Source organism: Bubalus kerabau, chromosome 6, assembly GCF_029407905.1.
Source record: "Bubalus kerabau isolate K-KA32 ecotype Philippines breed swamp buffalo chromosome 6, PCC_UOA_SB_1v2, whole genome shotgun sequence".
NCBI classification, from domain to species: domain Eukaryota; kingdom Metazoa; phylum Chordata; class Mammalia; order Artiodactyla; family Bovidae; genus Bubalus; species Bubalus kerabau.
The window spans coordinates 110,984,115-111,010,966 of record NC_073629.1 but is presented as its reverse complement, the minus strand read 5'-3'; the positions used below and the strand labels follow the sequence as shown (position 1 = coordinate 111,010,966).

Sequence of the window (26,852 nt, the reverse complement as noted above, 5' to 3'; positions counted from 1 at the left end):
AGGCAGGTCAGGTGGTCTGGTATTCCCATCTCTTTCAGAATTTTCCACAGTTTATTGTGATCCACACAGTCAAAGGTTTTGGCATAGTCAATAAAGCAGAAATAGATGTTTTTCTGGAACTCTCTTGCCTTTTCGACGATCTAGAGGATGTTGGCAATTTGATCTCTGGTTCCTCTGCCTTTTCTAAAACCAGCTTGAACATTTGGAAGTTCATGATTTGCATATAGCCGAAGCGTGGCTTGGAGAATTTTGAGCATTACTTTACTAGCGTGTGAGATGAGTGCAATTGTGCGGTAGTTTGAGCGTTCTTTGGCATTGCCTTTCTTAGGGATTGGAATGAAAACTGACCTTTTCCAGTCCTGTGGCCACTGCTGAGTTTTCCACATTTGCTGGCAAATTGAGTGCAGCACTTGCACAGCATCATCTTTCAGGATTTGAAATAGCTCAACTGGAATTCCATCACCTCCACTAGCTTTGTTCGTAGTGATGCTTTCTAAGGCCACTTGACTTCACATTCCAGGATGTCTGGCTCTAGGTGAGTGATCACACCATCGTGATTATCTGGGTCGTGAAGGTCTTTTTTATACAGTTCTTCTGTGTATTCTTGCCACCTCTTCTTAATATCTTCTGCTTCTGTTAGGTCCATACCATTTCTGTCCTTTATCAAGCCCATCTTTGCATGAAATGTTCCCTTGGTATCTCTAATTTTCATGAAGAGATCTCTAGTCTTCCCCATTCTGTTGTTTTCCTCTATTTCTTTGTATTGATCCCTGTTGTTATCTCTTCTTGCTATTCTTTGGAACTCTACATTCAAATGCTTATACCTTTCCTTTTCTTCTTTGCTTTCCGCTTCTCTTCTTTTCACAGCTATTTGTAAGGCCTCCGCAGACAGCCATTTTGCTTTTTTGCATTTCTTTTCCATGGGGATGATGTTGATCCCTGTCTCCTGTACAATGTCACGAACCTCTGTCCATAGTTCATCAGGCACTCGATCAGATCTAGTCCCTTAAATCTATTTCTCACTTCCACTGTATAATCATAAGGGATTTGATTTAGGTCATACCTGAATGGTCTAGTGGTTTTCCCTACTTTTTCAGTTTAAGTCTGAATTTGGCAATAAGGAGTTCATGATCTGAGCCACAGTCAGCTCCTGGTCTTGTTTTTGCTGACTGTATAGAGCTTCTCCATCTTTGGCTGCAAAGAATATAATCAATCTGATTTCGGTGTTGACCATCTAGTGATGTCCATGTGTAGAGTCTTCTCTTGTGTTGTTGGAAAAGGGTGTTTACTATGACCAGTGCATTTTCTTGGCAAAACTCTATTAGTCTTTGCTCTGCTTCATTCCGTATTCCAAGGCCAAATTTGCCTGTTATTCCAGGTATTTCTTGACTTCCTACTTTTGCATTCCAGTCCCCTATAATGAAAAGGACATCTTTTTTTCATCTTGATGAAAAAGAGCACCCTTAGGTTTGGACTTTTCCACACTCTGTTTCAAATAAAGTCAGTTCTTTTGGATAGAGCTTTAGGGCTTTCTTTTCTTATAAACTGCCTCTTCCTTCTTTGACCTACTGCTTTTCTGGATTGTGGGCACAGTGTGAGCTTCTGACCTTCTTAGCTTGCCTCTGCTAGCATGGAATCTCTGCCCTACAAGTGAACTGGGATGAAGGTTGTTCAGACCCTGGCTTTGATAGCCTTGCTGTTCCTGTAGTTGTTGATGTTCAGTCATGTCTGACCCTTTGCAGCCCCGTGGACTGCAGCACACCAGGCTTCCCTGTCCTTCACCATCTCTGGAGTTTGCTCAAACTCATGTCCATTGAGTCAGTGATGATATCCAACCATCTTGCCCTGGGTTGTCCCCTTCTCCTCCTGCCTTCAATCTTTCCCAGCATCAGGGTCTTTTCCAATGAGTCAGTTCTTCACATCAGGTGGCCAAAGTATTGGAGCTTCAGCATCAGTCCTTCCAGTGAATATTCAGGATTGATTTCCTTTAGGATTGACTGGGTGGATCTCCTTGCAATCTGAGGGACTCAAGAGTTTTCTCCAACACCACAGTTCAAAAGCATCAATTCTTCAGCACTAAGCCTTCTTTTTGGTCCACCTCTCACATCCGTACGTGACTACTGGAAAAACCATAGCTTTGACTCTATGGACCGTTGTTGGCAAAGTAATGTCTCTGCATTTGAATATGCTGTCTAGGTTTGTCATAGCTTTTCTCCTAAGGAGCAGGCATCTTTTAATTTTATGGCTGCAGTCATCGTCCATAGTGATTGTGGAGCACAAGAAAATAAAATCCGTCACTGTTTGCATTGTTTCTGCATCTGTTTGCCATGAAGTGATGGGACCGGATGCCAGGATCTTAGTTTTTTGAATGTTGAGTTTTAATTCCTGTAGTAGGTTTTCTCTTAATGAGTAGTAGTGATACTCACTAGGAAATTAACCTTTCTGTCCTGGAGTTTGAGGGAATAAGAGATAATGGTGGCCTGCCCCTCCTGGTGAGATACAGTAACCTTGAATTGGGAGCTGAAGGAAGAGGAGCCCATTCTTGTTGGTGACATCCATTCCAGAGTACAGTTTCTGTCATATTGAGCTGGGTGAGGCAGGGATGTGGAGCAGGTGGTAGATCACATGTCATAGACTCCTACTGTTCTTACTGTATTTAGTAGATTTTCTTAAACATTTCTCCATTTGATGTGTACCCTTTGGACAACTTCAAACGAATTTAAATGGTTATTTTTTAGATTTTCACCAGCTTTGCTTGTTTCCCTAAGGAATGGATCTCTGGAGCTCCTCATGCTGCCATCTGAAAATCCCAGAATTTTTACAATAGGAAGGAATCTTAGATTCTGAGACCTGGAAGGTTATCCTCTAGGCAGTACTTCTCAAACATGAACATGCATATGAATTACTTGGGAATGTTGCTATGTAGATTATGATTTAGTGGAGCTGAGGTTCTGCATCTTTTAAGTTCCTGAGTAATATCAGTGCTGCTGGTTCATGAACCATGTTGTATAGCAAGGCTATAGATAAGATAGTCCTGTATTTTTATTGTGTCAATAGTGGCTTTTTAAAAAATTATTTTTAATATTTTTTTGCAGTAGGTCCTTGTTGGATATTTATTTTAAATATAGCAGTTTGTACATGTCAGTCCCAAAATAGTGACCTAGTTTACCATCATGTAGCTTGGTTACTGCATGATAAATAGAAGGGGAAAAGATGGAAGTAGTGACAGATCTTCCTTTTTTGGGGCTCCAAAATCACTGCGTATGGTGACTGCAGCCATGAAATCAGAAGATGATTGCTTCTTGGCAGGAAAGAGATGACAAACCTAGACAGCGTGGTGAAAAGCAGAGACATTACTTTGCCAACAAAGGTCCGTATAATCAAGGCTCTGGTCTTCCCCGTGGTCACGTATGGTTGTGAGAGCTGGACCATAAAGAAGGCAAAACACCAAAGAGTTGTTGCCTTCGAACTGTGGTGCAGGAGAAGACTCCTGAAAGTCCCTTGGAGGGCAAGGAGATCAAACCAGTCGATCTTAAGGGAGATCAACCCTGAATATTCACTGGAAGGAATGATGCTAAAGCTGAAGCTTCAGTATTTTGGTCATCTGACGCGAACAGACGACTCATTGGAAAAGTCCCCAGTGCTGGGATAGATTGAGGGCAGAAGGAGAAGAGGGCATCAAAGGATGAGATGGAAGGAGAGGAGGGCGTCAGAGGATGAGTTGGCTGGACAGCATCCCTGATGCAGTTGGCATGAACTTGGGCAAACTCCAGGAGATGGTGAGGGACAAGGAGGCTTGGTGTGCTACAGTCCATGGGGTTTCAAAGAGTCGGATGCAACTAGGTGACTGAAAAACAACCGCGTGGTTATCAGACGTCTCTAATCATAACTTTTTTTTTATGTCCACTGTACCATGGTAAAATTGATCCCATATTATTCCCCACTTCTGACCCTAGACAAATTGTCGACTTTTCAGTTCTCCTTACTAGAAACACCTTTCTCTTACATTAATGATTTTACAGTTATCCAGCATATGTTTCTGGCCTACAGAAAAGACTTTAGATGGTTGTTAAATAATTGAATGACTCCTACCTCCATCCTTCCCATTTTTTCCTTACTCATGTATAAGTTAGTGTCCAAGTTCTATTTAATTTTTTAATATCTTAGACCTTCTGCTGTGAATACTTACTCTTTTTCTACAGCTATCATAACCACCCTAGTTCAGGCCCTCATTGTCTTAGCTCTATATATTGTAGTTGCTTTGTATACTTTCTATTCTGTCCAATATTGTAGTTGCTTTGTATACTTTCTATTCTGTCCAATATTGTAGTTGCTTTGTATACTTTCTATTCCATCCAAAGATGGCAGCAAAATTAATCTTTTAAAATGCAATTTTTATACGATTACTTTGTGCTAAACAATTTGTAGTACTTCCTACTGTTTACTAGAAATGATTTTAAATGTGTATTATAGCCTTATAAAAAGAGCCCTTTTATATATTCAGTCTCCTGTTTAACATACACTACTATTCATGTTAAGTTTTCTATATCTTCCTTCTAAGATCACTGTTCATTTATTCATCAAGATTATAGCCACCATTCATCTTATTCTTGTGTCATTGATAATTATTGTTTTGCCCACTTTTTGTTAGTGCTTTATACTCAAGCCTTTCTTCACAATTTCTCCTTTCTATGAACTCCTAGTATCATGGGTCTGTGGGTACATGCTCAGTCACTTCAGTCATGTCTGACTCTTTGCACCCTATGCACTGTAGCCCACCAGGCTCCTCTATCCATGGGATTCTCCGGGCAAGAATACTGGAGTGGGTTGCCATGCCCTCCTCCTGGGGATCTTCCCTACCCAGAGATCAAACCTGTGTCTCCTGCATTGCAGGCAGATTCTTTACCCACTAAGTCACCTGGGAAGCACCCTAGTATCATAGATATTTCTTTTGAAGTACAAAAAGAATTTTTTTATTAAAATGTTGTTTCTAACCCTCTTTGTTTTTGTGTGGGTTTTTGCTTTTATTTTTGTTTTTATTAGAAGACACTCCAGCTCAGCCCCAAATTATTGTGGTGCCAGTTCCAGTACCAGTGTTTGTACCTGTACCTCTTCATCTTTATACTCAGTATGCACCAGTCCCATTTGGAATTCCAGTTCCAGTGAGTAATCATTGAGAGGTTAAGGCTAATCTAGTGCATGTTTTTCTCAATTAAGATTTGGCAGCTCCATAAAAACTTTTCACTTGTTGATAAAATATACCTGACTCATGTTGGATATCATCATATTACTTTAATTACTTGAACATGGAATATATAAAGGACAGCTCCTGATTGTATCCTGCCTTCTCAGAAAAGATTATGATGTAGTTTTTTAAAATATTTTAAACACAATAAGGCCACTAACATAGAAAAAGATTGGAAATGGTGTGTGTTAGAATCTTATATTCTAGCATGGCTGAAAAGAGGAGTACTGTGATTTCCAGGATTCTGACTTTTTATGAAAGAAAAATGTATTCATTTTTTATCAGAAAATACATATTTTCTTGGTACTGAATTCTTACGAGAAACACTTGTATGAAAATATTAAACAAGAAATATAATCAAAAATAAAAATGAATTGCTTAATTATTCTTTTAAAGGATTCAGAGATACTTTTTTTGAGTGTCTGAAAAGCACTTACTGAATTTTTATTTAAGAGACTGTAGTCTTATAAAAACAAACTAGCAAGGCTGTTTTAATTGTTGGCCATAGAATATCTTGGATTTGTTTATTATTTTTGTATTTAAATGATCTCACAAGTAATAGTTTTGATGATAGACTTATTTCCCGAGAAACTCTTCAGTCTGTCCTTGGTCTTTCAGATGCCTGTCCCTTTGCTTATTCCATCCTCAATGGGTAACGAAGATAAAGTCACCGAGAGTATTGAGGACATTAAGGAAAAGCTTCCCTCACATCCTTTTGAAGCAGATCTCCTTGAAATGGCAGAAATGATTGCAGAAGATGAGGAGAAGGAGAAGACTCTATCTCAGGGAGGTTGGTATAATTTTAAAGGAAATAAAAAAGAAAAGCACATCTGCAGATTTTCAGGTCAATGAAAGTGAAAGAGTAATTTTAAGTATTAGCCAGTCAGGAAGTCTCTAAAAGCTTTTGCTGTTGTTCAGCCACTAAGTCTAAAAGCTTTACTTGTGTTTAAATACCAAGTCTGTGGGCTTGTTAAGCTTGTTAACTCGGAAACTCTATGCAGTTTAGGAAAAAAACTAAGTTTTGATATAATTTCTGGTTCTTAATGTTTTCAGAAAAATAACATACAAATCCCTGTTTCATGATCATATTCTGGTTTTATACGTGTTGTCAAAGCCTGTGTGCTCAGTTGTTCAGTTGTGTCTGACTCTTTGCAACCCCATGGACTATAGCCCACCAGGCTCCTCTGTCCATGGGATTTCCCAGGAAAGAATACTAGAGTGGGTTGCCATTTCCATTTACTTCTCCATTTATTTGTATTTTGTTTATTATTTTTGTATTTAAATGATCTCACAAGTAGTAGTTTTGATGATAGACTTATTTCCCGAGAAATTGAACCCGGGTCTCTTGCATTGAAGGCAGTCTCCTGCATTGCAGGCAGATTCTTTAGTGACTGAGCCACTGGGGAAGCCCCTGGTCCCCAAATAAAAATTCCTGTTGTATAATAATCAGCTTGTTGGTAGAAGTTCAATAAAATTTTAGGATGGAAAAACATTTAGTTCAAAATAGCCTATAGATAAATCCCATTTTATGAGTGTATAATAATGATAATAACAGTAGTTAAGATTTATGTCCTTGCTGTATGCTAGGCATTGTCCTAAATGCACTTGTATACGTCACCTCATTTAATCTTTACAACTACTCCATGAGGGAAGTATTGTTTACTTTAGATTCTTCTTTTGGAAAATAGGCTAGCCATGGTTATACAATCAGGACATAATGAAACCAGAAGTTGAATCCAGGTCCGTCTCACTTCAAAGAAAAGATTTTGACTAGAACTCAGTAGTATGTATTCCAGAATGGTTTCCAGCCTTAATTACCACCTTCTTGATTTATGGATGAAAGAAGAGATATAATCATAAGAAAAGATAGAGGAAACAGTGTTTAAGGTAGTTGAAATGTACAGGTGAATTTTTTTAAAAGCAAAAAAAGCAGAGACATTACTTTGCCAACAAAGGTCCATCTAGTTAAGTCTATGGTTTTTCCAGTAGTCATGCAGGGATGTGAGAGTTGGACTGTAAAGAAAGCTGAGTGCCGAAGAATTGATGCTTTTGAACTGTGGTGTTGGAGAAGACTCTTGAGAGTCCCTTGGACTGCAAGGAGATCCAGCCAGTCCATCCTAAAGGAGATCAGTCCTGAGTATTCATTGGAAAGACTGATGTTGGAGGCTGAAACTCCAATACTTTGGCCAGCTGACTCATTTGAAAAGACCCTGATGCTGGGAAAGATTGAAGATGGGAGAAGAGAACAGAGGATGAGATGGTTGCATGGCATCACTGACTCAATGGAAATGAGTTTGAGTAAACCCTGGGAGTTGGTGATGGACAGGGAGGCCTGGCGTGCGCTGGTCCACGGAGTCATGAAGAGTCAGACATGACTGAGCGAATGAACTGAACTTTCACATATCATTGATGACCCAACAAATTACTCTTTTCTGACAACTTTTTTCCCGTGATGGCTTTTAGAAAGCTAGCCACTGGGTTCTGATTTTGTATAATACGTTCTAGAGATTTTCTGAACAGTTTAGCATTTGAAAAAGCTACTGTCAACTTTCCAGTTGTGTTGCCACTGTAGTTTTAAATCATATATGCTTTGAGAGATGGATAAAAAGCTTTTTGTCATTATCCCAAAGTTTCTGGTCTCATTTTGCTCTTTGGTGTATAATCTGATAGTTGTGACCCATTTATATATGGATGTTAATGTCTTAGAATATTGCTCTTGTACTTGGTCTTCTAATATCTGATACTTATTTTGGAAGTTCAGGCCATTTCTAATGATAAACCTCATTTTAACTTGGCTTCTCTATTCACATTAATAGTCAGCATTTATCAAATATTTTCTCTGTACAAATATTGTGAGTTTGCCTTAACTTGCAATGGAGTCAAACAGAAAAACTTTAAGCTTCAAGCCAGTTTTAATCATCATAGTGTAAGTAAAATCAAATGGTCTAGAAATATAACAGTGGGAAAAATTAATTCCAGCTGAAAGGATCTGGCTCATTTATCTTTGATTTCAGGGAAGAGAGACAGTTTTCCTTGGTTTTTAAAACTGATTTTTTAATACTCTGAATCTTTAAACTTTTTAAATTTATTTTTTAATATATGTATTTTATTGACATTTAGTTGACTTACAGTGTTTCAGGTAGATAGCAAGGTGATTCAGTTATACATATACAGATATAATATTTTTGAAATTATTATCCATTATAGATTATTACAAGATGTTGATTATAGTTTCTTGTGTATAGTTTGCTGTTCTATACAGTAAAACTTTTCTTGTTGGATATGTTTTTTTAGTTAGAAATCTAGCATTCTATTCATTCTAAGTCAAACAAGTGGAATTAAAATGTCATAAATTTTTTAGTTAGGCGAAAATTCCTAAGTTTTCTGAAATATATATATTGTACATATTATTTATATATTTATATTTATTTATTTATATATATTTATATATTTATGGACTGAGGTTCGTGACATTGTACAGGAGACAGGGATCAAGACCATCCCCGTGGAAAAGAAATGCAAAAAAGCAAAATGGCTGTCTGGGGAGGCCTTACAAATAGCTGTGAAAAGAAGAGAAGCGAAAAGGAAAGATATAAGCATCTGAATGCAGAGTTCCAAAGAAAAGCAAGAAGAGATAAGAAAGCCTTCCCTCAGCCATCAATGCAAAGAAATAGAGGAAAACAACAGAATGGGAAAGACTAGAGATCTCTTCAAGAAAATTAGAGAGACCACGGGAACATTTCATGAAAAGATGGGCTTGATAAAGGACAGAAATGGTATGGACCTAACAGAAGCAGAAGACATTAAGAAGAGGTGGCAAGAAGATACAGAAGAACTGTACAAAAAAGATCTTCACGACCCAGATAATCACGATGGTGTGATCACTGACGTAGAGCCAGACATCCTGGAACGTGAAGTCAAGTGGGCCTTAGAAAGCATCACTACGAACAAAGCTAGTGGAGGTGATGGAATTCCAGTTGAGCTATTTCAAATCCTGAAAGATGATGCTGTGCAAGTGCTGCACTCAATTTGCCAGCAAATGTGGAAAACTCAGCAGTGGCCACAGGACTGGAAAAGGTCAGTTTTCATTCCAATGCCAAAGAATGCCCAAACTACCGCACAATTCCACTCATCTCACATGCTAGTAAAGTAATGCTCAAAATTCTCCAAGCCAGGCTTCAGCAGTATGTGAACCGTGAACTTCCAAATGTTCAAGCTGGTTTTAGAAAAGGCAGAGGAACCAGAGATAAAATTGCCAACATCCTCTAGATTGTCGAAAAGGCAAGAGAGTTCCAGAAAAACATCTATTTCTGCTTTATTGACTATGCCAAAGCCTTTGACTCTGTGGATCACGATAAACTGTGGAAAATTCTGAAAGAGATGGGAATACCAGACCACCTGACCTGCCTCTTGAAAAATTTGTATGCAGGTCAGGAAGCAACAGTTAGAACTGGACATGGAACAACAGACTGGTTCCAAATAGGAAAAGGAGTACATCAAGGCTGTATATTGTCACCCTGCTTATTTAACTTATATGTGGAGTACATCATGAGAAGCGCTGGGCTGGAAGAAGCACAAGCTGGAATCAAGATCGCCGGGAGAAATATCAATAACCTCAGATATGCAGATGACACCACCCTTATGGCAGAAAGTGAAGAGGAACTCAAAAGCCTCTTGATGAAAGTGAAAGTGGAGAGTGAAAAAGTTGGCTTAAAGCTCAACATTCAGAAAACGAAGATCATGGCATCTGGTCCCATCACTTCATGGGAAATAGATGGGGAAACAGTGAAAACAGTGTCAGACTTTACTTTTTGGGGCTCCAAAATCACTGCAGATGGTGACTGCAGCCATGAAATTAAAAGACGCTTACTCCTTGGAAGGAAAGTTATGACCAACCTAGATAGCATATTCAAAAGCAGAGACATTACTTTGCCAACAAAGGTCCGGCTAGTCAAGGCTATGGTTTTTTCAGTGGTCATGTATGGATGTGAGAGTTGGACTGTGAAGAAAGCTGAGTGCCGAAGAATTGATGCTCTTGAACTGTGGTGTTGGAGAAGACTCTTGAGAGTCCCTTGGACTGCAAGGAGATCCAACCAATGCATTCTGAAGGAGATCAGCCTTGGGATTTCTTTGGAAGGAATGATGTTAAAGCTGATACTCCAGTACTTTGGCCACCTCATGCAAAGAGTTGACTCATTGGAAAAGACTCTGATGCTGGGAGGGATTGGGGGCAGGAGGAGAAGGGGATGATAGAGGATGAGATGCCTGGATGGCATCACTGACTCGATGGACATGAGTCTGAGTGAACTCCAGGAGTTGGTGATGGACAGGGAGGCCTGGCGTGCTGCGATTCATGGGGTCGCAAAGAGTCGGACACGACTGAGCAATTGAACTGAACTGAACTGATACAAAAGCTTTTCTACTACACTTGATAAAGACTTGAGAAAGAACACCCCCCCACCAAAAAAAAAAAAACCAGAAGAGGTGGAGAAATTGGAAAACATAAACTAAATGAAATGGGAGCACTGAATATGAAATAGAAAAAGTGAAACAAACTAGATAAAAGTTAAAGAGACATCGCTGTGCCAACAAAGGTCCATATAGAGCTATGGTTTTTCCATTAGCCATGTATAGATGTGAGAACTGGACAATAAAAAAGGTTTTTCCAGTAGTCATGTATAGATGTAAGAACTGGACAATAAAAAAGGCTGAGCACTGAAGAATTGAATTTGTACTGTGGTCCTGGTGAAGACTCTTGAGAGTCCATTGGACTGCATGCAGATCAAACCAATCAATCCTAAAATAAATCAACCCTGAATATTCATTGGAAGGACTTGATGCTGAAGTGCCAGTGCTATGGCCACCTGATGTGAAGAGCGGACTCATTGGAAAAGACCGTGATGCTGGGAAAGATTGAAGGCAGGGGAAGGGGGCCACAGAGGATGAGATGGTTGGATGGCATCACTGACTCAATGGACATGAGTTTGATCAAGCGCCAGGAGATGGTGAAGGACAGGGAAGCCTGGCGTGCTGTGGTTCATGGGGTCACAAAGAGTTGGGACACGACTGAGGAACTGAACATTAACAACAAAAGTTACAGTCCAGTTGTTTTTAAACATGGCTGCTCATTAGAAATATATCTGTAGCTCTGAAGGGGAAAAAAGCAATACCTGTAATTTGTATTTTTCAAAAAATTCCAAGATAGTGGACTTCCTTGGTGGTCCAGTGCCCAAGACTCTGCTTCCGATGCAGAGGGCCTGGGTTCAATCCCTGGTCAGGGAATTAGACCCCACATGCCACAACTCAGAGTTCTCATGCCATAACTAAAGATCTTCCTTTGCTGCAAGAGAAGATTGAAGATCTACATGCTGCAATTAAAACCTGGTGCAGCCAAATAAATAAATATTTTAAAAATCCAAGATAATTCTGATAAGCATCTGGATTTTCAAAAGTGTTTACAGGTTTTTGTATTAAATGGTAGTTTTGGTGATACAGAGTTCTATCATTTTTCTGTTGACCAATCATGATACAATGGTATTAAGTGAGTAATAGTTACATAATCACAATAGTGAAAGATGTTTATCAGTTTTCACAATCAATATCCAGACAAGAAAATAAAACATAATTACAATTGCAAACCATAATGGGAACATGATTAACCTAACAGTATGAAATAATTACATAACAGTTTGGGGCGTCAAGCAGAGTGATGTAGTAAGTGGAAATGCAAACACGCACATATTGTCATCCATCCAGCCAGTCTGTTTTTTGGTTGGTGCATTTGATCCTGTTACCATTCTCTTAATTATTTGGGGTTTATTTTCTGTAGATCTTTGCCTTCTCTTGTGTTTCCTGTCTGGAGAAGTTCCTTTAGCATTTGTTGTAAAGCTGGTTTGATGGTGCTGAATTCTCTTTAACTTTTGCTTGTCTGGAAAGCTTTTGATTTCTCCATCAAATCTGAAAGGAAAGTCTTGCTGGATAGAGTTTCCTTGCTTATAGGTTCTTCCCTTTTATCGCTTTAGATATACCATGCCATTTCCTTCTGGCTTGTAGAGTTTTTGTTGAGAAATCAGCTGATAGCCTGATGGGAGTTCCCTTGTATGTTATTTGTTGTTTTTCCCTTGTTGTTTTTAATGTTTATCTTTGTCTTTAATTTTTGTCAGTTTTGAGTATTGTGTGTCTCTGTGTATTCCTCCTTGGGTTTATCCTGTCTGGAACTCTCTGTGCTTCTTGAATTTCTTTTCCCTATTAAGGAAGTTTTCATCTATTATTTCTTAATATTTTCTCAGATCCTGTCTCTGTCTCTTCTCCTTCTGATACCCCTCTAATGCAGATGTTGGTGTTTAGTGTTGTCACAGAGATCTCCTTGGCTGTCCTCATTTCTTTTCATTCTTTTTTCTATATTCTCTTCTACAGCAGTGATTTCCACCATTCTGTCCTCTAGGTCATTATCTGTTCTCTGCCTCAGTTATTCTGCTATTGATTCCTTCTAGTGTATTATTCATCTCTGTTTGTTCTTTAGTTCTTCTAGGTCTTTGGTAAACATTTCTTGCATCTTCTCCATTGTTTTCCAGATATCCTGGATTATCTTCACTGTCATTCTGAATTCTTTTTCTGGAAGGTTGCCTAGCTCAATTTCACTTAGTTGTTTTTCTCAGGTTTTATCTTGTCCCTTTATCTGGGACATAGATTTCTGCTTTTTCATCTTGTTTAACTTTCTATAATGTGGTTTTTGTTTTAGCTGCTGTAGGACTGTAGTTCTTGCTTCTTTTGTCTGCCCTCTGATGGAGGAGGCTAAGAGGCTTGTGTAAACTTCCTGATGTAAGGGATTGGTGGTGGGAAAAACCGGGTTTTGCTCTGGTGGGCAAGGCCTTGGTCAGTAAAGCTTTAATCAGATTATCTGCTGATGGGTGGGGTTGTGCTTCCTCTTTGGTAGTTGTTTGGCCAGAGGTGACCCAACCCTGGGGTCCACAGGCTCTATGGTAAGGTTAATGGTGACCTCTAAAGGGGCTTATGCCAAAGGGGACCTTCCTGGACTGCTGCAGCCAGTGCCCCTGTACCTTTGGTGAGGCCCTGCTGACCCATCCCTCCATAGGAGACCCTCCAACACTAGCAGGTAGTTTTTGGTTCAGTCTCCTGTGAGATCACTGCTCCTTCCCTCTAGGTCTTGGTATGTGCAAGACTTTGCTTGTGCCCTCCAAGACTGGAGGACTATTTCCCCCAGTCTTTCCCCCAGTGAAAGTCCTTTCATCAGATCTTGCTGGCCTTCAAGGCCAGATTCCCTTGGAGATTCCCAGACCCTTTGTCAGAGCTCCAGGCTGGAAAGCCTGATGTGGGGTTCAACACCTTCACAGCAGTGGGAGGTTCAGCAGTGGGTACTTCACAGCAGTACTTCTTTTGGTACTACTATTCTGCAGTTTGTGGGTCATCCACCTGACAGGTATGGGATTTGATTTTATTGTGATTGCGCCACTCCTTCTCACTGCAGCTTCTTTGTCTTTGGATGTGGCTTATCTTGTTATGGTGCGTCCCTGTGTCCTGTCGATTACTCAGCAGGTAGGTGCAATTTTGTTGCTGTCATAGGAGGAGATGAGCATGCTTCCTTCACCATCTTGAACCGAAAGCCCTAAACTCTTTACTTTTAAAGTACTTCTACAGGGACTTCCCTGGTGGTCCAGTGGTTAAGACTGTTTCCACTGAAGAGAACACAGGTTTGATTCTTGGTTAGGGAACTGAGATCCTGTATGCTGTGTGGTGCAACCAAAAGAAAAAAAAAAAAAGTAGTAATAATAAGGTAGTTTATAATTGATAGAACTTCTGTTCAGTTTCATGTGCTGATTGCTAATGTATTTATATTCTAAGTCTGTTCTCCATTTCATGGTACATCTTTTTTTTCAGGGGGGAAGCAATGTAGAACAGATTTTTCAACCTATGAGTAAATAAACATTGTATGTGTTTGTTATTAAAAAAAGAAATTTCATAGTCAGAACACTCGATGACATAAAGCAAGATCCTCTGTGACCCACCTCCTAGAGTAACAGAAATAAAAACAAAAGTAAACAAGTGGGACCTGATTAAACTTAAAAGCTTTTGCACAGCAAAGGAAACTATAAGTAAGGTGAAAAGACAACCCTCATAATGGGAGAAAATAATAGCAAGTGAAACAACTGACAAAGGATTAATTTCCAAAATATACAAGCAGCTCATACAGAAAAAACAACCTAATCAAAAAGTGGGAAAAAGACTTAAAAAGACATTTCTCCAGAGAAGACATACAGATGGCTAACAAACACGTGAAAAGATGCTCAACATCGCTTGTTATTGGAGAAATGCAAATCAGAACTACAATGAGATATCATCTCACACTAGTCACAATGGCCATCATCAAAAAGTCTACAAACAATAAATGCTGGAGAGGGTGTGGAGAAGAGGGAAGACTCTTGCACTGTTGGTGGGAATGTAAATTGATACAGCCACTATGGAAGACCGTATGGAGATTCCTTAAAAAACTAGGAATAAAACCACCATATGACCGAGCAATCCCACTCCTAGGCATAGACCCTGAGGAAACCAGAATTGAAAAAGACAAATGTGTCCCATTGTTCATTGCAGCACTGTTTACAATAGCTAGAACATGGAAGCAACATAGATGTCCATCGACAGATGACTGGATAAAGAAGTTGAGGTACATATACACAGTGGAATATTACTCAGCCATAAAAAGGAATGCATTTGAGTCAGTTCTGATGAGGTGGATGAACCTAGAACCTATTACACAGAGTGAAATGAGTCAGAATGAAAAGGATAAATATTGTATACTAACGCATTTATATGGAATCTGAAAGAATGGTACTGAAGAATTTAATTTACAGGGCTGCAATGGATAAACAGACATAGAAAATAGACTTATGGACATGGGGAGAGGGGAGGAGAGGGTGAGATGTATGGAAAGAGTAACATGGAAACTTACATTGCCATATGTAAAATAGAGAGCCAATGGGAATTTGCTCTGTGGCTCAGGAAACTCAAACAGGGGTTTTGTATCAACCTAGAGGGGTGGGATGGGGCAGGAGATGGGAGGGAGGTTTGAAAAGGAGGGGAAATATGTTTATCTATGCCTGATTCATGTTGAGGTTTGACAGAAAACAAAAAAATTCTGTAAAGCAATTATCCTTCAATAAAAATTTTTTAAAAATATATTTTAAAAAGTAAAAGCAAAAAAAAAAAAAAGAAAGAAAGAAAGAAATTTCAGATAGCACAGAATCCAAAATAGACATCTCTTGCCTTGACTTTTTTAATACTGCTATTTGGAAATATAACCACTGTTACCCAGTTGTAATTTATTTATCGCTAATGCTTAATTTTTATTAATGAATTATTCTGTATATGCAGGGTATTTTGCAGTCATTTCATTTGAGATGCAGTTTGTTCACATGTACATATAAATTGACATTATGTGCTTTTCTTTTTCTTTAGAATCCCAAACTTCTGAACAGGAACTCTTTTTAGACACCAAGATATTTGAAAAAGGTTTGTAATTGTAAATACATTATGAAACTTAGAAATATTGTATCTGTTAGTGATACAAACCCATAAAGTATTAGCAACCTTGGATTTAATATTAATAATTTAAGCCGTTTGTAGGGGGCATCAGAGAACTGTGAATTTGTGGTAATTTATAAAGAGACTGATAAAAGCTACCTCAAATATTGGTTTTAGAGATTAATTGAACTTATGTACTAAAGTGTATACCAAGAATATAAATCCATTTCTGTGATCCTGGTGAACAAGTTGCTTCATTCTTGAGAGTAACTACAGAATTGTCCAGCAACGATACCTAACTTTCTGTTATTTAGGATTTCAGGGAGATGTATGAGCATGTCAGGAGTCTTATTTCATTTTGAGGGCTTGTTTGTTTTTTATTATTTCAGACCAAGGAAGTACTTACAGTGGTGATCTTGAATCAGAGGCGGTATCTACTCCACATAGCTGGGAGGAAGAATTAAATCATTATGCCTTAAAGTCAAATACTGTGCAAGAGGCTGATTTAGAAGTGAAGCAGTTCTCAAAAGGGGAAACTGAACAGGATCTGGAAGCAGATTTCCCCTCAGGTTTGTTCAGTGTAACCTGACTGCTGAAAGTCCTTTTTTAGAAGATAGGTACAACTCTGAATCGACATTTTGAAGCAGTTATGATGCATGATTACTATCTAAAGGCACAGATGGTCCCTGACTTCAAAGGTATTGATTCATACCATCTTCTTCTTTACAAAAGTTTAGTTTGTTTTTGTTGTTATTTTTAACTTTCCCACAGTAATCATATAGGGGATTTTCTTGATTGTTAATAAAGTTTTTATTCATGCTATATCTCCTCTGTTTCCTCAAGTATATAAGTAAAATCTGTATTTTATCAAAACAATATAGTGATGATTACCTGATATTTCCTCCTCCAGTCTGAGACTTTATTTAACTGTGAGTTATTTATCTCACATTATGCTTTCTCCTGGTTATCACAGAATCCTTTGACCCATTGAACAAAGGACAGGGAATCCAGGTACGTTCCCGAACAAGAAGACGACACAGAGATGGCTTCCCCCAGCCCAGACGAAGAGTAAGCAGTAGCTTGATTTTTCTAACATTTTGTTTTATTTATTATTTCCCAATCTTGAATTTTCATGTTTTTGCTTTTTGAAGTAAAAAACCATATCTTTTATTTTACATTTCTTTTAAAAGGGACTTTTTCCACAATTGAAGGATTTTTCTCTTTTGTTTTTTATAATCCTTGTTATAGACTTTCCTCTTTTTTTAAAGTCTTTAAATTTAGCTTTTAAATACAATAATGAGGTTTGCTGTTTTATTTAGTACAGTTATAATAGTGAGGTACACAAAGACTTCTTCATGGTGACTGGGGTTTCTCATACTAAAATTTAAACAATAATAGCCTTTTAAAAAAAATCTCCATTGAGTTGTAATTACGTTTAAAAATTCATAAATTTTAAGTGTACAGTTTGATGAGCTTTGATAAATGTATGCAGTACGTAACTACCTCTACAATCACAGTACTTCCCTTGTGAAAAAATTTGCCTTGTTACCATTTCCAGTCAGTCTTCATCTCCAGCTCCTGACAGCCACTGACTGACCTGCTTTGTGGACGGGTGTAAAATGGTACTGCTTTACCTTTTCTAAAATTCATACAAATGCAATCATATAATTTGTACTCTTCTGTATCTGGGTTCTTTCAGTTAGCATAATGTTTTTGAGAGTTATCCATATTGTTTCATGTATCACTAGTTCATTCCTTTTTATTTCTGAGTATTTCATTTTATGGATAAACTACTGTTTATATAATTGTTTAATAGCTACTGGAAATTTGGGTTATTTCCGGTTTGGGTGTTTTTAAATAAAGCTGCTGTGAACATTCTAATATAAACATCTTTGTGAAGAATATATGTTTTTCATTTGGGGGAAAATATCCAGGGATGGAATTGTGGGGTCTGTTGTGTATTTTTAACTTTGTAAGAAAGCTGACAAAGTGTGTTCCAAAGTACATGTACCATCTTGAATTCCTACCAGCAGTCTGGGAATTCTGTCTGCTCCATGACATTACTAACAATTATCAATTGTTATTGATAATAACAGTTATTATCAGTTGTTATCAGTTATTATCAATTGTTATGAATTATAATCAATTATTATCACCTGGTATTATCAATTTTTAATTTTAGTTATTCTAGTAAATGTGTAGTGATATTAATTTATAGCTTTAATTTGTATTTTCCTCATGACTAATGTGTGGGCATCTTTTCAAATGTATATTGCTGTTGGTATATCTTTGATAAAGTGTGTGTTCAAAACTATTGAGCATTTGGTGGGGGTTAGGTGTCTTATGGCGGAGAAGGCAATGGCACCCCACTCCAGTACTCTTGCCTGGAAAATCCCACGGACAGAGGAGCCTGGTAGGCTGCAGTCCATGGGGTCGCTAGGAGATGGACACGACTGAGTGACTTCACTTTCACTTTTCACTTTCATGCGTTGGAGAAGGAAATGGCAACCCACTCCAGTGTTCTTGCCAGGAGTATCCCAGGGACAGGGAAGCCTGGTGGACTGCTGTCTGTGGGGTCGCACAGAGTTGGACACGACTGAAGTGACTTAGCAGCAGCAGCAGCAGGTGTCTTATGGAGTTGTGTGTTTTTTTTAATGGATATAATTCTTGTATCAAATATGACTTGTTCCTATTCTGTGACTTTTTCATTTAACAGTGAAAAACAACTTTTTCCCCCATTTCCATGATTCATTTTATTTATTTTCTTCCAGTTTTACTAAAACATATTCGACATCCAGCACTGTATAAGTTTAAGGTATATAGCATAATGATTTGACTGACTTACATTTCATGAAATGAATACAACAATAAGATGGTAAACACACATCATCTCATATAGATAAAGAATTAAAGACTTTTTTTTAAAAAGTTTTTTTCCTTATTATGAGAATTCTTAAGGTTTACTCCTAACAACTTTCATATGTAATATAGAGAAGTATTCATTATATGTATCATGATGCACATTATATCCCTAGTACTTCCTTACCTAAAACTGGAAATTTGTGCCTTTTGACTGCCTTCATCCAATTCCTCCTGCCTCTCCCTTGTGCCTCTGGTAACCACAAATCTGATCTCTTTTTCTAAGAATTTGTTTGGTTTTGAAATATAATAGACCCATAACATTATGTTCTTGGAGTACAGCGTAGTGATTGGACATTTCTACATATTTCAAAATGCTCACTAGGGTAAGTCTGGTTACAGTATGTCAGCATACAAAGATATTACATAATTATTGTGTGACTGTATTCCCCACGCTGTACATTTCATGACATGACCATGACTCATTTGCTTTGTGACTGAAGTTTGTACTTCTTAATCTCCCTCACCTGTGTCTCTCATCTCTCCATCACCCTCCCCTCTGATAACCAATGTTTATTCTCTGTATGTTTGATTCTGTTTCTGTTTTATTGTATTTGTTCATTTGTCCTATTTTTTAGATTGCAGATATAAGTGAAATAATATAGTATTAACATTCTATCCAATTTTTTTCTCTTACCTTAATATTCTGTAGGTCCATTTGTGCTGTCACAAATGGCAAGATTTCATTCTTTTTTTGTAGTTGATTAATAATTACATTGCATGTAACTGTGTGTGTGTGTGTGTGTGTGTGTGTGTGTGTACACACCACATCTTCTTTATCTATTCATGTAGGACACTTGGCTATTTCCATATTTTGGCTGTTGTTGGTAATGTTGCAGTGGACATAAGGGTGCATATATATCTTTTTGAACTTGTGTTTTTGTTTTCTTTGGGTAGAAAATACTGAGAAGTGGAATTTTTGGATCATATGATAGTCCTATTAATATTTTTAAGTTTAGAGAAAGCTCCATGCTACTTTCCCCAATGGTGGTACCAATTTACATTCCCATCAAGAGTGCACAAGGGTTCCTCTTTTTACACATCTTCAACACTTGTTCTTTATTGTCCCTTTCATGATAGTCATTCTGAAAGGTGTGAAGTTATATCTCGCATTGGTTTTGACTTGTATTTTCCTGATAATTAGTGATGTGGAGGATCTTTCCAAATGTCTGTTGGCAGTCTGTTTGGAAAAGAGTCTGTTCAGCTCCCCTGTCCATTTTTTAATTGCATTTTTTTTTCTTTTTATGAGTTCTCTAAATTCTTTTTATATTTTATATTTTAACTCCTTTCCAGATAGGTACTTGGCAAGTATCCTCTCCTGTTCAGTAGGGTGCCTTTTCATTTTGTTGAGTTTCCTTTGATATGCAAAATCTTTTTATTTGATGAGGCCCCACTTGTTTATTTTTGTTTTGTTTTACTTTGCTTTTGCTTATTTTGTCTGTACCTGAGGAGACAGATCTAGAAAAATATTACTAAAACCAATCCTAGAATTTCCTGCCTGTGATTTCTTCTAGGAGTTTCATGGTTTCAGGTCTTACAGCTTTAATCCATTTTGAGTTTAATTTTGTATATGGTGTGAGAAAGTAGTTCAGTTTCATTTTTTTCCATGCAGCTCTCCAGTTTTCCTAATACCTTTTATTGAAGAATCAGTCTTTTCTCCATTATATATTCTTGCCTCTTTTGTCATAGATTAATTGACCATTTGTTTTAGTTCTGTGGAACATGCCATTGGTATTTGGAATTGTTTGCATTGAATCTGTCATTTGCTGTCGGTAGTATCATTATTTTTACAATATTCTAATTCATGAGGATGATATATTTTTCCATTTATTTGTTTAATCTTCAGTTTCCTTCATCATCTTACAGTTTTCTGAGTCAGGTCTTTTGCCTTCTTTATTAGATTTATTCCTAGGTATTTTATGCTTTTTGATGCAGTTGTCAGTGGGATTGTTTTTAAAATTTCCCTGACAGTTTGTTGTTAGTGTATAGAAATGCAGTAGATTTTATATCAGGCAACCTTACTGAGTTCATTGGTGATCTCATAGCTTTTTGGTGGTGTGTTTAGGATTTTCTATGTACAGTGTTGTGTTATCTGTAGGCACTGACAGTTTTTCTTCTTCCTTTCCAATTGGGATTATTCTGTTTAGATTATCTTAATTTCTCCCAACAGTATTTTGTATGTTTCGTTGTACAAGTCTTACACTTTGTTAAATTATATCTAGTAAATATTTTAATATATTTTTGATCATGTTGTGGGTAACATTGTTTTTAAATTTCCTTGTCTAGTGTTCTTCACTGACATGTAGAAATAGAGATGGTTTTGTATATTGACTTTATATGTGGCAATTTTGCTCAACTAAAATCTGTGGGATTTTCTACCTACACAGTTGTATTATCTGTGAAGTAAGAAAGTTTAAAATTTTTTCCTTTACAATCTCAGGGTATTTTCCTCTTTTTTTTAAAAAAAATTCTCCCAAATCTTCCCACGCTCTCCCTCTCCCACGGAGTCCATAAGACTGTTCTGTACATCAGTGTCTCTTTTGCTGTCTCGTACACAGGGTTGTTGTCACCATCTTTCTAAATTCCATATATATACGTTAATATACTGTATTGATATTTCTCCCCACAAGCTTGATTGTAGCTTGCGCTTCATCCAGACCAGCATTCTGCATATAAGTTGAATAAGCAGGGTGACAGTATACAGCTTTGACATGCTCCTTTCCCAGTTTGGAACCAGTCCATTGTTCTATGTCTGGTTCACTGTTGCTTCTTGACCTCCATACAGGTTTCTTGTAGATGACAGTCTTTCTCATAGATGACCTCTATCAAGCTCAAGAAGTTCTCTTCTGATTTACTCAGCTTTTGTGATTGTGTTTTGAACTTTGTCAGGTGATCTCTTGAGATGATCATCTGATTTTTCTTTTGTAAGTCTTTTTAAATGGTGAAATACATTGATTTTTTTCAGTGATAAACTTAACTCTGCATTTATGGGATGAACACTACTCTCTTCTGATGTTTTTATATTTATATATATTGCTGAATTGAGTTTGCTGGTATAAGTTTTTAAGTATGTCAGTTTAAAAGATCAATTGATGTGTCAGTCAGTCAGTTCAGTCGCTCAGTCGTGTCCAACTCTTTGCGACCCTGTGAATCGTAGCACACCAGGCCTCCCTGTCCAGCACCAACTTCCAGAGTTCACCCAAACTCATGTTCATTGAGTCAGTGATGCCATCCAGCCATCTCATCCTCTGTCATCCCCTTCTCCTCCTGCCCCCAATCCCTCCCACCATCAGGGTCTTTTCCAATGAGTCAACTCTTTGCATGAGGTGGCCAAAATATTGGAGTTTCAGCCTCAGCACAGTCCTTCCAGTGAACACCCAGGACTGATCTCCTTTAGAATGGACTGGTTGGATCTCCTTGCAGTCCAAGGGACTCTCAAGAGTCTTCCCCAACACCACAGTTCAAAAGCATCAATTCTTCGGCGCTCAGCTTTCTTCGCAGTCCAACTCTCACATCCATACATGACCACTGGAAAAACCATACCTTGACTAGACGGACCTTTGTTGGCAGAGTAGTGTCTCTGCTTTTGAATATGCTATCTAGGTTGGTCATAACTTTCCTTCCAAGGAGTAAGCGTCTTTTAATTTCATGGCTGCAGTCACCATCTGCAGTGATTTGGGAGCCCAGAAAAATAAAGTCTGACACTGTTTTCACTGTTTCCCCATCTATTTCCCATGAAGTGATGGGACCAGATGCCATGATCTTTGTTTTCTGAATGTTGAGCTTTAAGCCAACTTTTTCACTGTCCTCTTGCATTTTCATCAAGAGGCTTTTTAGTTCCTCTTCACTTTCTGCCATAAGGGTGGTGTCATCTGCATATCTGAGGTTATTGATATTTCTCCCGGAAATCTTGGTTCCAGCTTGTGCTTCTTCCAGCCCAGCATTTCTCATGATGTACTCTGCATAGAAGTTAAATAAGCAGGGTGACAATATACAGCCTTGACGTGCTCCTTTTCCTATTTGGAACCAGTCTGTTGTTCCATGTCCAGTTCTAACTGTTGCTTCCTGACCCGCACATAGGTTTCTCAAGAGGCAGGTCAGGTGGTCTGGTTTTGATGTGTAGTTTTCTTGTAATGACTTTATCTGCCGTTGCTGGCAGGATAATAGTGATGTAAAGTGAGTTACTGTTCCTCCTCTGTTTTCTGAAATAAAATTTATATAGTTACTTTTATTCTTGGGTAGACTTCAGCAGTGAAGTCATCTGGGTCTGGAATTTTTTTGTGGGAAGGTTTTAAAATATAATTTGAATTCCTCTGGCTGTTTACATTATCTATGTCTTCAACAGCAAGCTTTGTTAGTTTGTATCTTTCAAGAAATTTATTCAGTTTAGCTGTCTAGTTTATTGTCATAATGATGTTCACAGTTTTCCCTTGTTACCCTTTATTTTGTCTGTGGAATCGGGTGTTGATCATTTGTATCTTCTGTCTTATCTCTATAATCATTCTGGCTAGAGATTTATCAATTTGTTTAACCTTTTAAAATTACCAGCTTTTTTGTCTTACTAATCTTTTCCTCTATTTTTTAATTGATTTTTGCTCTTATTTTTATTACTAATTTGAGTTTTAATGTAGTCTTTATTCTAGTTTCTTAACATAGGAGCTAGCTTATTGATTTCAGACTTTCTTACTTCTCATATAAGCATTTTAATAAATATAAATATCCTTATAAGCACTGCTTAGCATTATTACATAAATTTTGATATGTTTTGTTTTCATTTTTACTTAAATTCAAAATATTCTCTAATTGCATTTTTGATTTCTTAACGTGTATTGGTTAATTCTAACTTTTATGGATTTTTCTAATGTTATTCTGTCATTGTTTTATAGCTGAATTCCAGTGTAGTTAGGGAGTTGATTGAGGGTTGTTTTATAGCCATCTGTTCATCTATTCCATTAAATAGACCTGAATGTAATAACTGTTACTCATACCTCATACCTCATTTTGTAATTCTAGTATCTGGAAAATAGTAAATAAATACTCAAATATTATTGATTATTACAGTATTATTTTCTACACTTCAGTTTTCTCTTTTTTTTCTCCTGTGGATAGGATTAGGTAACTTCTAAAACTCTCTAGCTATAAGAACTCTGAATCTCAGGGATGTAATACTGAGTTCCATTTTCTGTAAATTTATGCCCATTCTGTCTTTACGAACCATGATTCTTAAAGATCCAAAACTAAATTTATATTCTGTAAATTTTTGGAAATTCTTACAGGGACGGAAGAAGTCTATAGTATCTGTGGAGCCCAGGAGTCTTATTCAAGGAGCCTTTCAAGGGTGCTCAGTGTCTGGGATGACACTGAAATACATGTATGGGGTAAACGCCTGGAGGAACTGGGTTCAGTGGAAAAATGCCAAGGAAGAGCAAGGGGACCTGAAGTGTGGCGGTAAATACGTGGCGTGAATTTGTGTCTTGATTTAGGGGTGGGAGGAATACAGATTAATAAATCCATAAACCTACTCAAAGGGGATGAATGCTAGGTCAGAAATCCCATAAAACTTTGATTTTGATTTGCTTAATTTATTTTGGATCTTTATTTAAACTTCCCACTCACTCTTCTTTTCATGTCAGGAGTTGAACATGCCTCATCTAGCCCGTGTTCTGACCCGTTAGGAAGTACTCAAGAGCACGCACTCTCTCAAGAGTCTTCAGAGCCAGGCTGTAAAGGTAAAATACTTCTCTCCTTATGATCTGAATTGCCTGTAATATCATCGTTGATTTTAAATTTATAAATGGAAATTTAAAATTCTTTAAAATTTGAAGTTTATGTTTAAAAAGTGAAATTAATCTCCACTCTCAGTTTTAAAGAACTTGTTATTCAGGGAAGGTTATTATCTTCAGATCATGAGTTTCTTATACAAATATAAGAAATTTTGTGACTTTTTCTAACACTGTGCAAGTGACTCAAATCTCTCTTTTTTGAGTCCTGTATCTGTAGAATAACCCATGTGGAACCCAGTGTAACACTTCATTATTGTTGTTGTTAAGAAAAGTACCTGGGAAAGCCTTGCTGTTTCTGTAGTTTCTCTTATCAAGGAGCTGTATATGATTGACCATGTTTGCAGGTTTCACATCTGGTGCCAAGAAATTTGGAACCCAATCAGCAGTTCAAATAGAGCAACACTGTTATTTTAGAACCCTAATCATTAGATTTCTTCTTTCCAGGATTTTATGTTCTAAATTTTGTTTTCAGTTTGTGTTCTGCTTTTTAATTTCGTTTATATATCATTTGTATATTATTTTATGAAGTCTTTGTGGAATGAGATAGGGCAGAATGCATGAGTATGTAACTAAACTTTTCACCCCTTTCCAACTGTACCTTCTCTCTGATACCTGAGTGATTGCATGTATTCTTGGCTTCACCTCAGTTTACCCTCATTGGAGCAGTTAGTTGCTGCTGTGGTCTGTGACTGACTTACTGAGTTCCCACAGATCAAGTGTAATCTCTCTGCTTCAGAGTGATGTAAAAATGCTCATGTCATGGGGGTTTACTAGGCCTTTCACTTTGCACTTTGAGCCACAACATTTTTGAGAAAGAAGGAGGGGTAGTGAGAATGGAGAAGTATTATTGTATTAGACTGCCAGGCCTAAATGTATAGCCACACAGGATGCCTACTCATTTCTACTACTCATTCCTCCAGATAAATACTTACTGTATTTATCTGTCATGTATCAGGCATGGTGGTACGTATTCAGGTAAAAAGGTCAAACATGGTCCTTGCCCTCATGAATGACCTGTTTAAATTTGCAAAGCCAACTCAGGGAAGCTCGAGTGTGCCATTGGAAATGTGTAGTCTATTCTACATGCAGAAAAGCAGGGAACTGGAAAGGGTGTTTTAACTCATCCCACAGTGTGGACCAGTCTGTTACCGTAAGATCTCTAAAAATCAAATTAGATAATGCTCCTGCCTAAAACTAATACAGGTCATATGTGCGTGTGCTCATTTGCTCTATGTCCAACTCTTTGTAACACTGTGGACTGTAGGCCACCAGTCTCCTATGTCCGTGGAATTTTCCTGGCAAGAATACTGGAGTGAGTTGCCATTTCCTCCTCCAGAGATCTTCCTGACCCAGGGAATAAACCCACGTCTCCTGTGTCTGTTGCTTTGGCGGGAGGATCCTTTACCCCTGAGACACCTGGGAAGCAATTCAATTCTTAGTTGTCTTCAAAATCTTAATATATATATATATATATATATATATATATATGAGGCTTACCATGATCTGCCCTCTTTACTTTTCTCCTATATTCCTAAGTCCCCAAACCCTTTCACTTTTGTGGCTGAGCACACACTGTATTTTCCAGCATTTTCAAAAGCATGAAGTTGTTAATATGTAATCTGAAATATACTTTATTCAAATAAATACGACTTAAAGTTAAATAGCATTCCTTTTACAGATATCTTCCGAGCCTTTAATATATTAAAACATACTGTGAATTCTTCACAGGCAGATATAATATACTGCTGTTTTCCAAATGTATCAGATCTTGAAAACCCAGTTTTATTGAGCTTTCACAGGGTTAGTATTTTGTGGAATATACTTTGGGAAATCTTTTTATATCCTCAAGTTGAAATTCTTAATCTACGTGTTTAATTCTTCTCCACCTTTCACATCCTCTGGAATCTAACATGACTCTTCACTATTAGATGGCCTTTATTTGTTTTCATAGAATTTTACAAATAAGACATTTTATTTAAATGTTACATCAAATGTGCTGAATTATCTTTATTTCTTTAAAAAAGCCTTGAGATGAGTATCTGTCTTTAATCCACGTATTCACTAGTGTATATACCACAGTACCTGGGGCAGTGTAGTCAGTGTTTATTTAGTGAATTGAGTAATGTTACTATTTTTCTTATAAGTTAGTATTTCAGATGTTTTCTACCTTTCCACAGTCCGCTCTATCAAGCTGAAGGAAGATATTCTGTCCTGCACTTTTGCTGAGTTGAGTTTAGGCTTATGCCAGTTTATTCAAGAAGTGCGGAGACCAAATGGTGAAAAATACGATCCAGACAGTATCTTATACTTGTGCCTTGGAATTCAGCAGGTATGAAATCAGTTGTTATGTAAACTATTGTGTT

General features: G+C 37.5%; 1 protein-coding gene across 9 annotated transcripts in view; it reads left to right on the top strand.

Annotated features, from left to right (window-relative positions):
* Positions 1-26,852, top strand: part of ZMYM4 (zinc finger MYM-type containing 4) — a 160,407-nt gene that overhangs the window by 109,122 nt on the left and 24,433 nt on the right. For all 9 annotated transcript variants that reach the window (XR_008716090.1, XM_055586439.1, XM_055586431.1 and 6 more), the window contains 8 exons: positions 5,044-5,162; positions 5,864-6,035; positions 15,722-15,775; positions 16,177-16,356; positions 16,761-16,855; positions 23,983-24,154; positions 24,340-24,435; positions 26,667-26,818. Coding sequence is in view for 8 of the 9 variants with exons in the window: in XM_055586439.1 (XP_055442414.1) it covers positions 5,044-5,162; positions 5,864-6,035; positions 15,722-15,775; positions 16,177-16,356; positions 16,761-16,855; positions 23,983-24,154; positions 24,340-24,435; positions 26,667-26,818 (1,040 nt within the window). In the remaining variant the exon portion in view is untranslated. The remainder of the gene's footprint in view (positions 1-5,043; positions 5,163-5,863; positions 6,036-15,721; positions 15,776-16,176; positions 16,357-16,760; positions 16,856-23,982; positions 24,155-24,339; positions 24,436-26,666; positions 26,819-26,852) is intronic.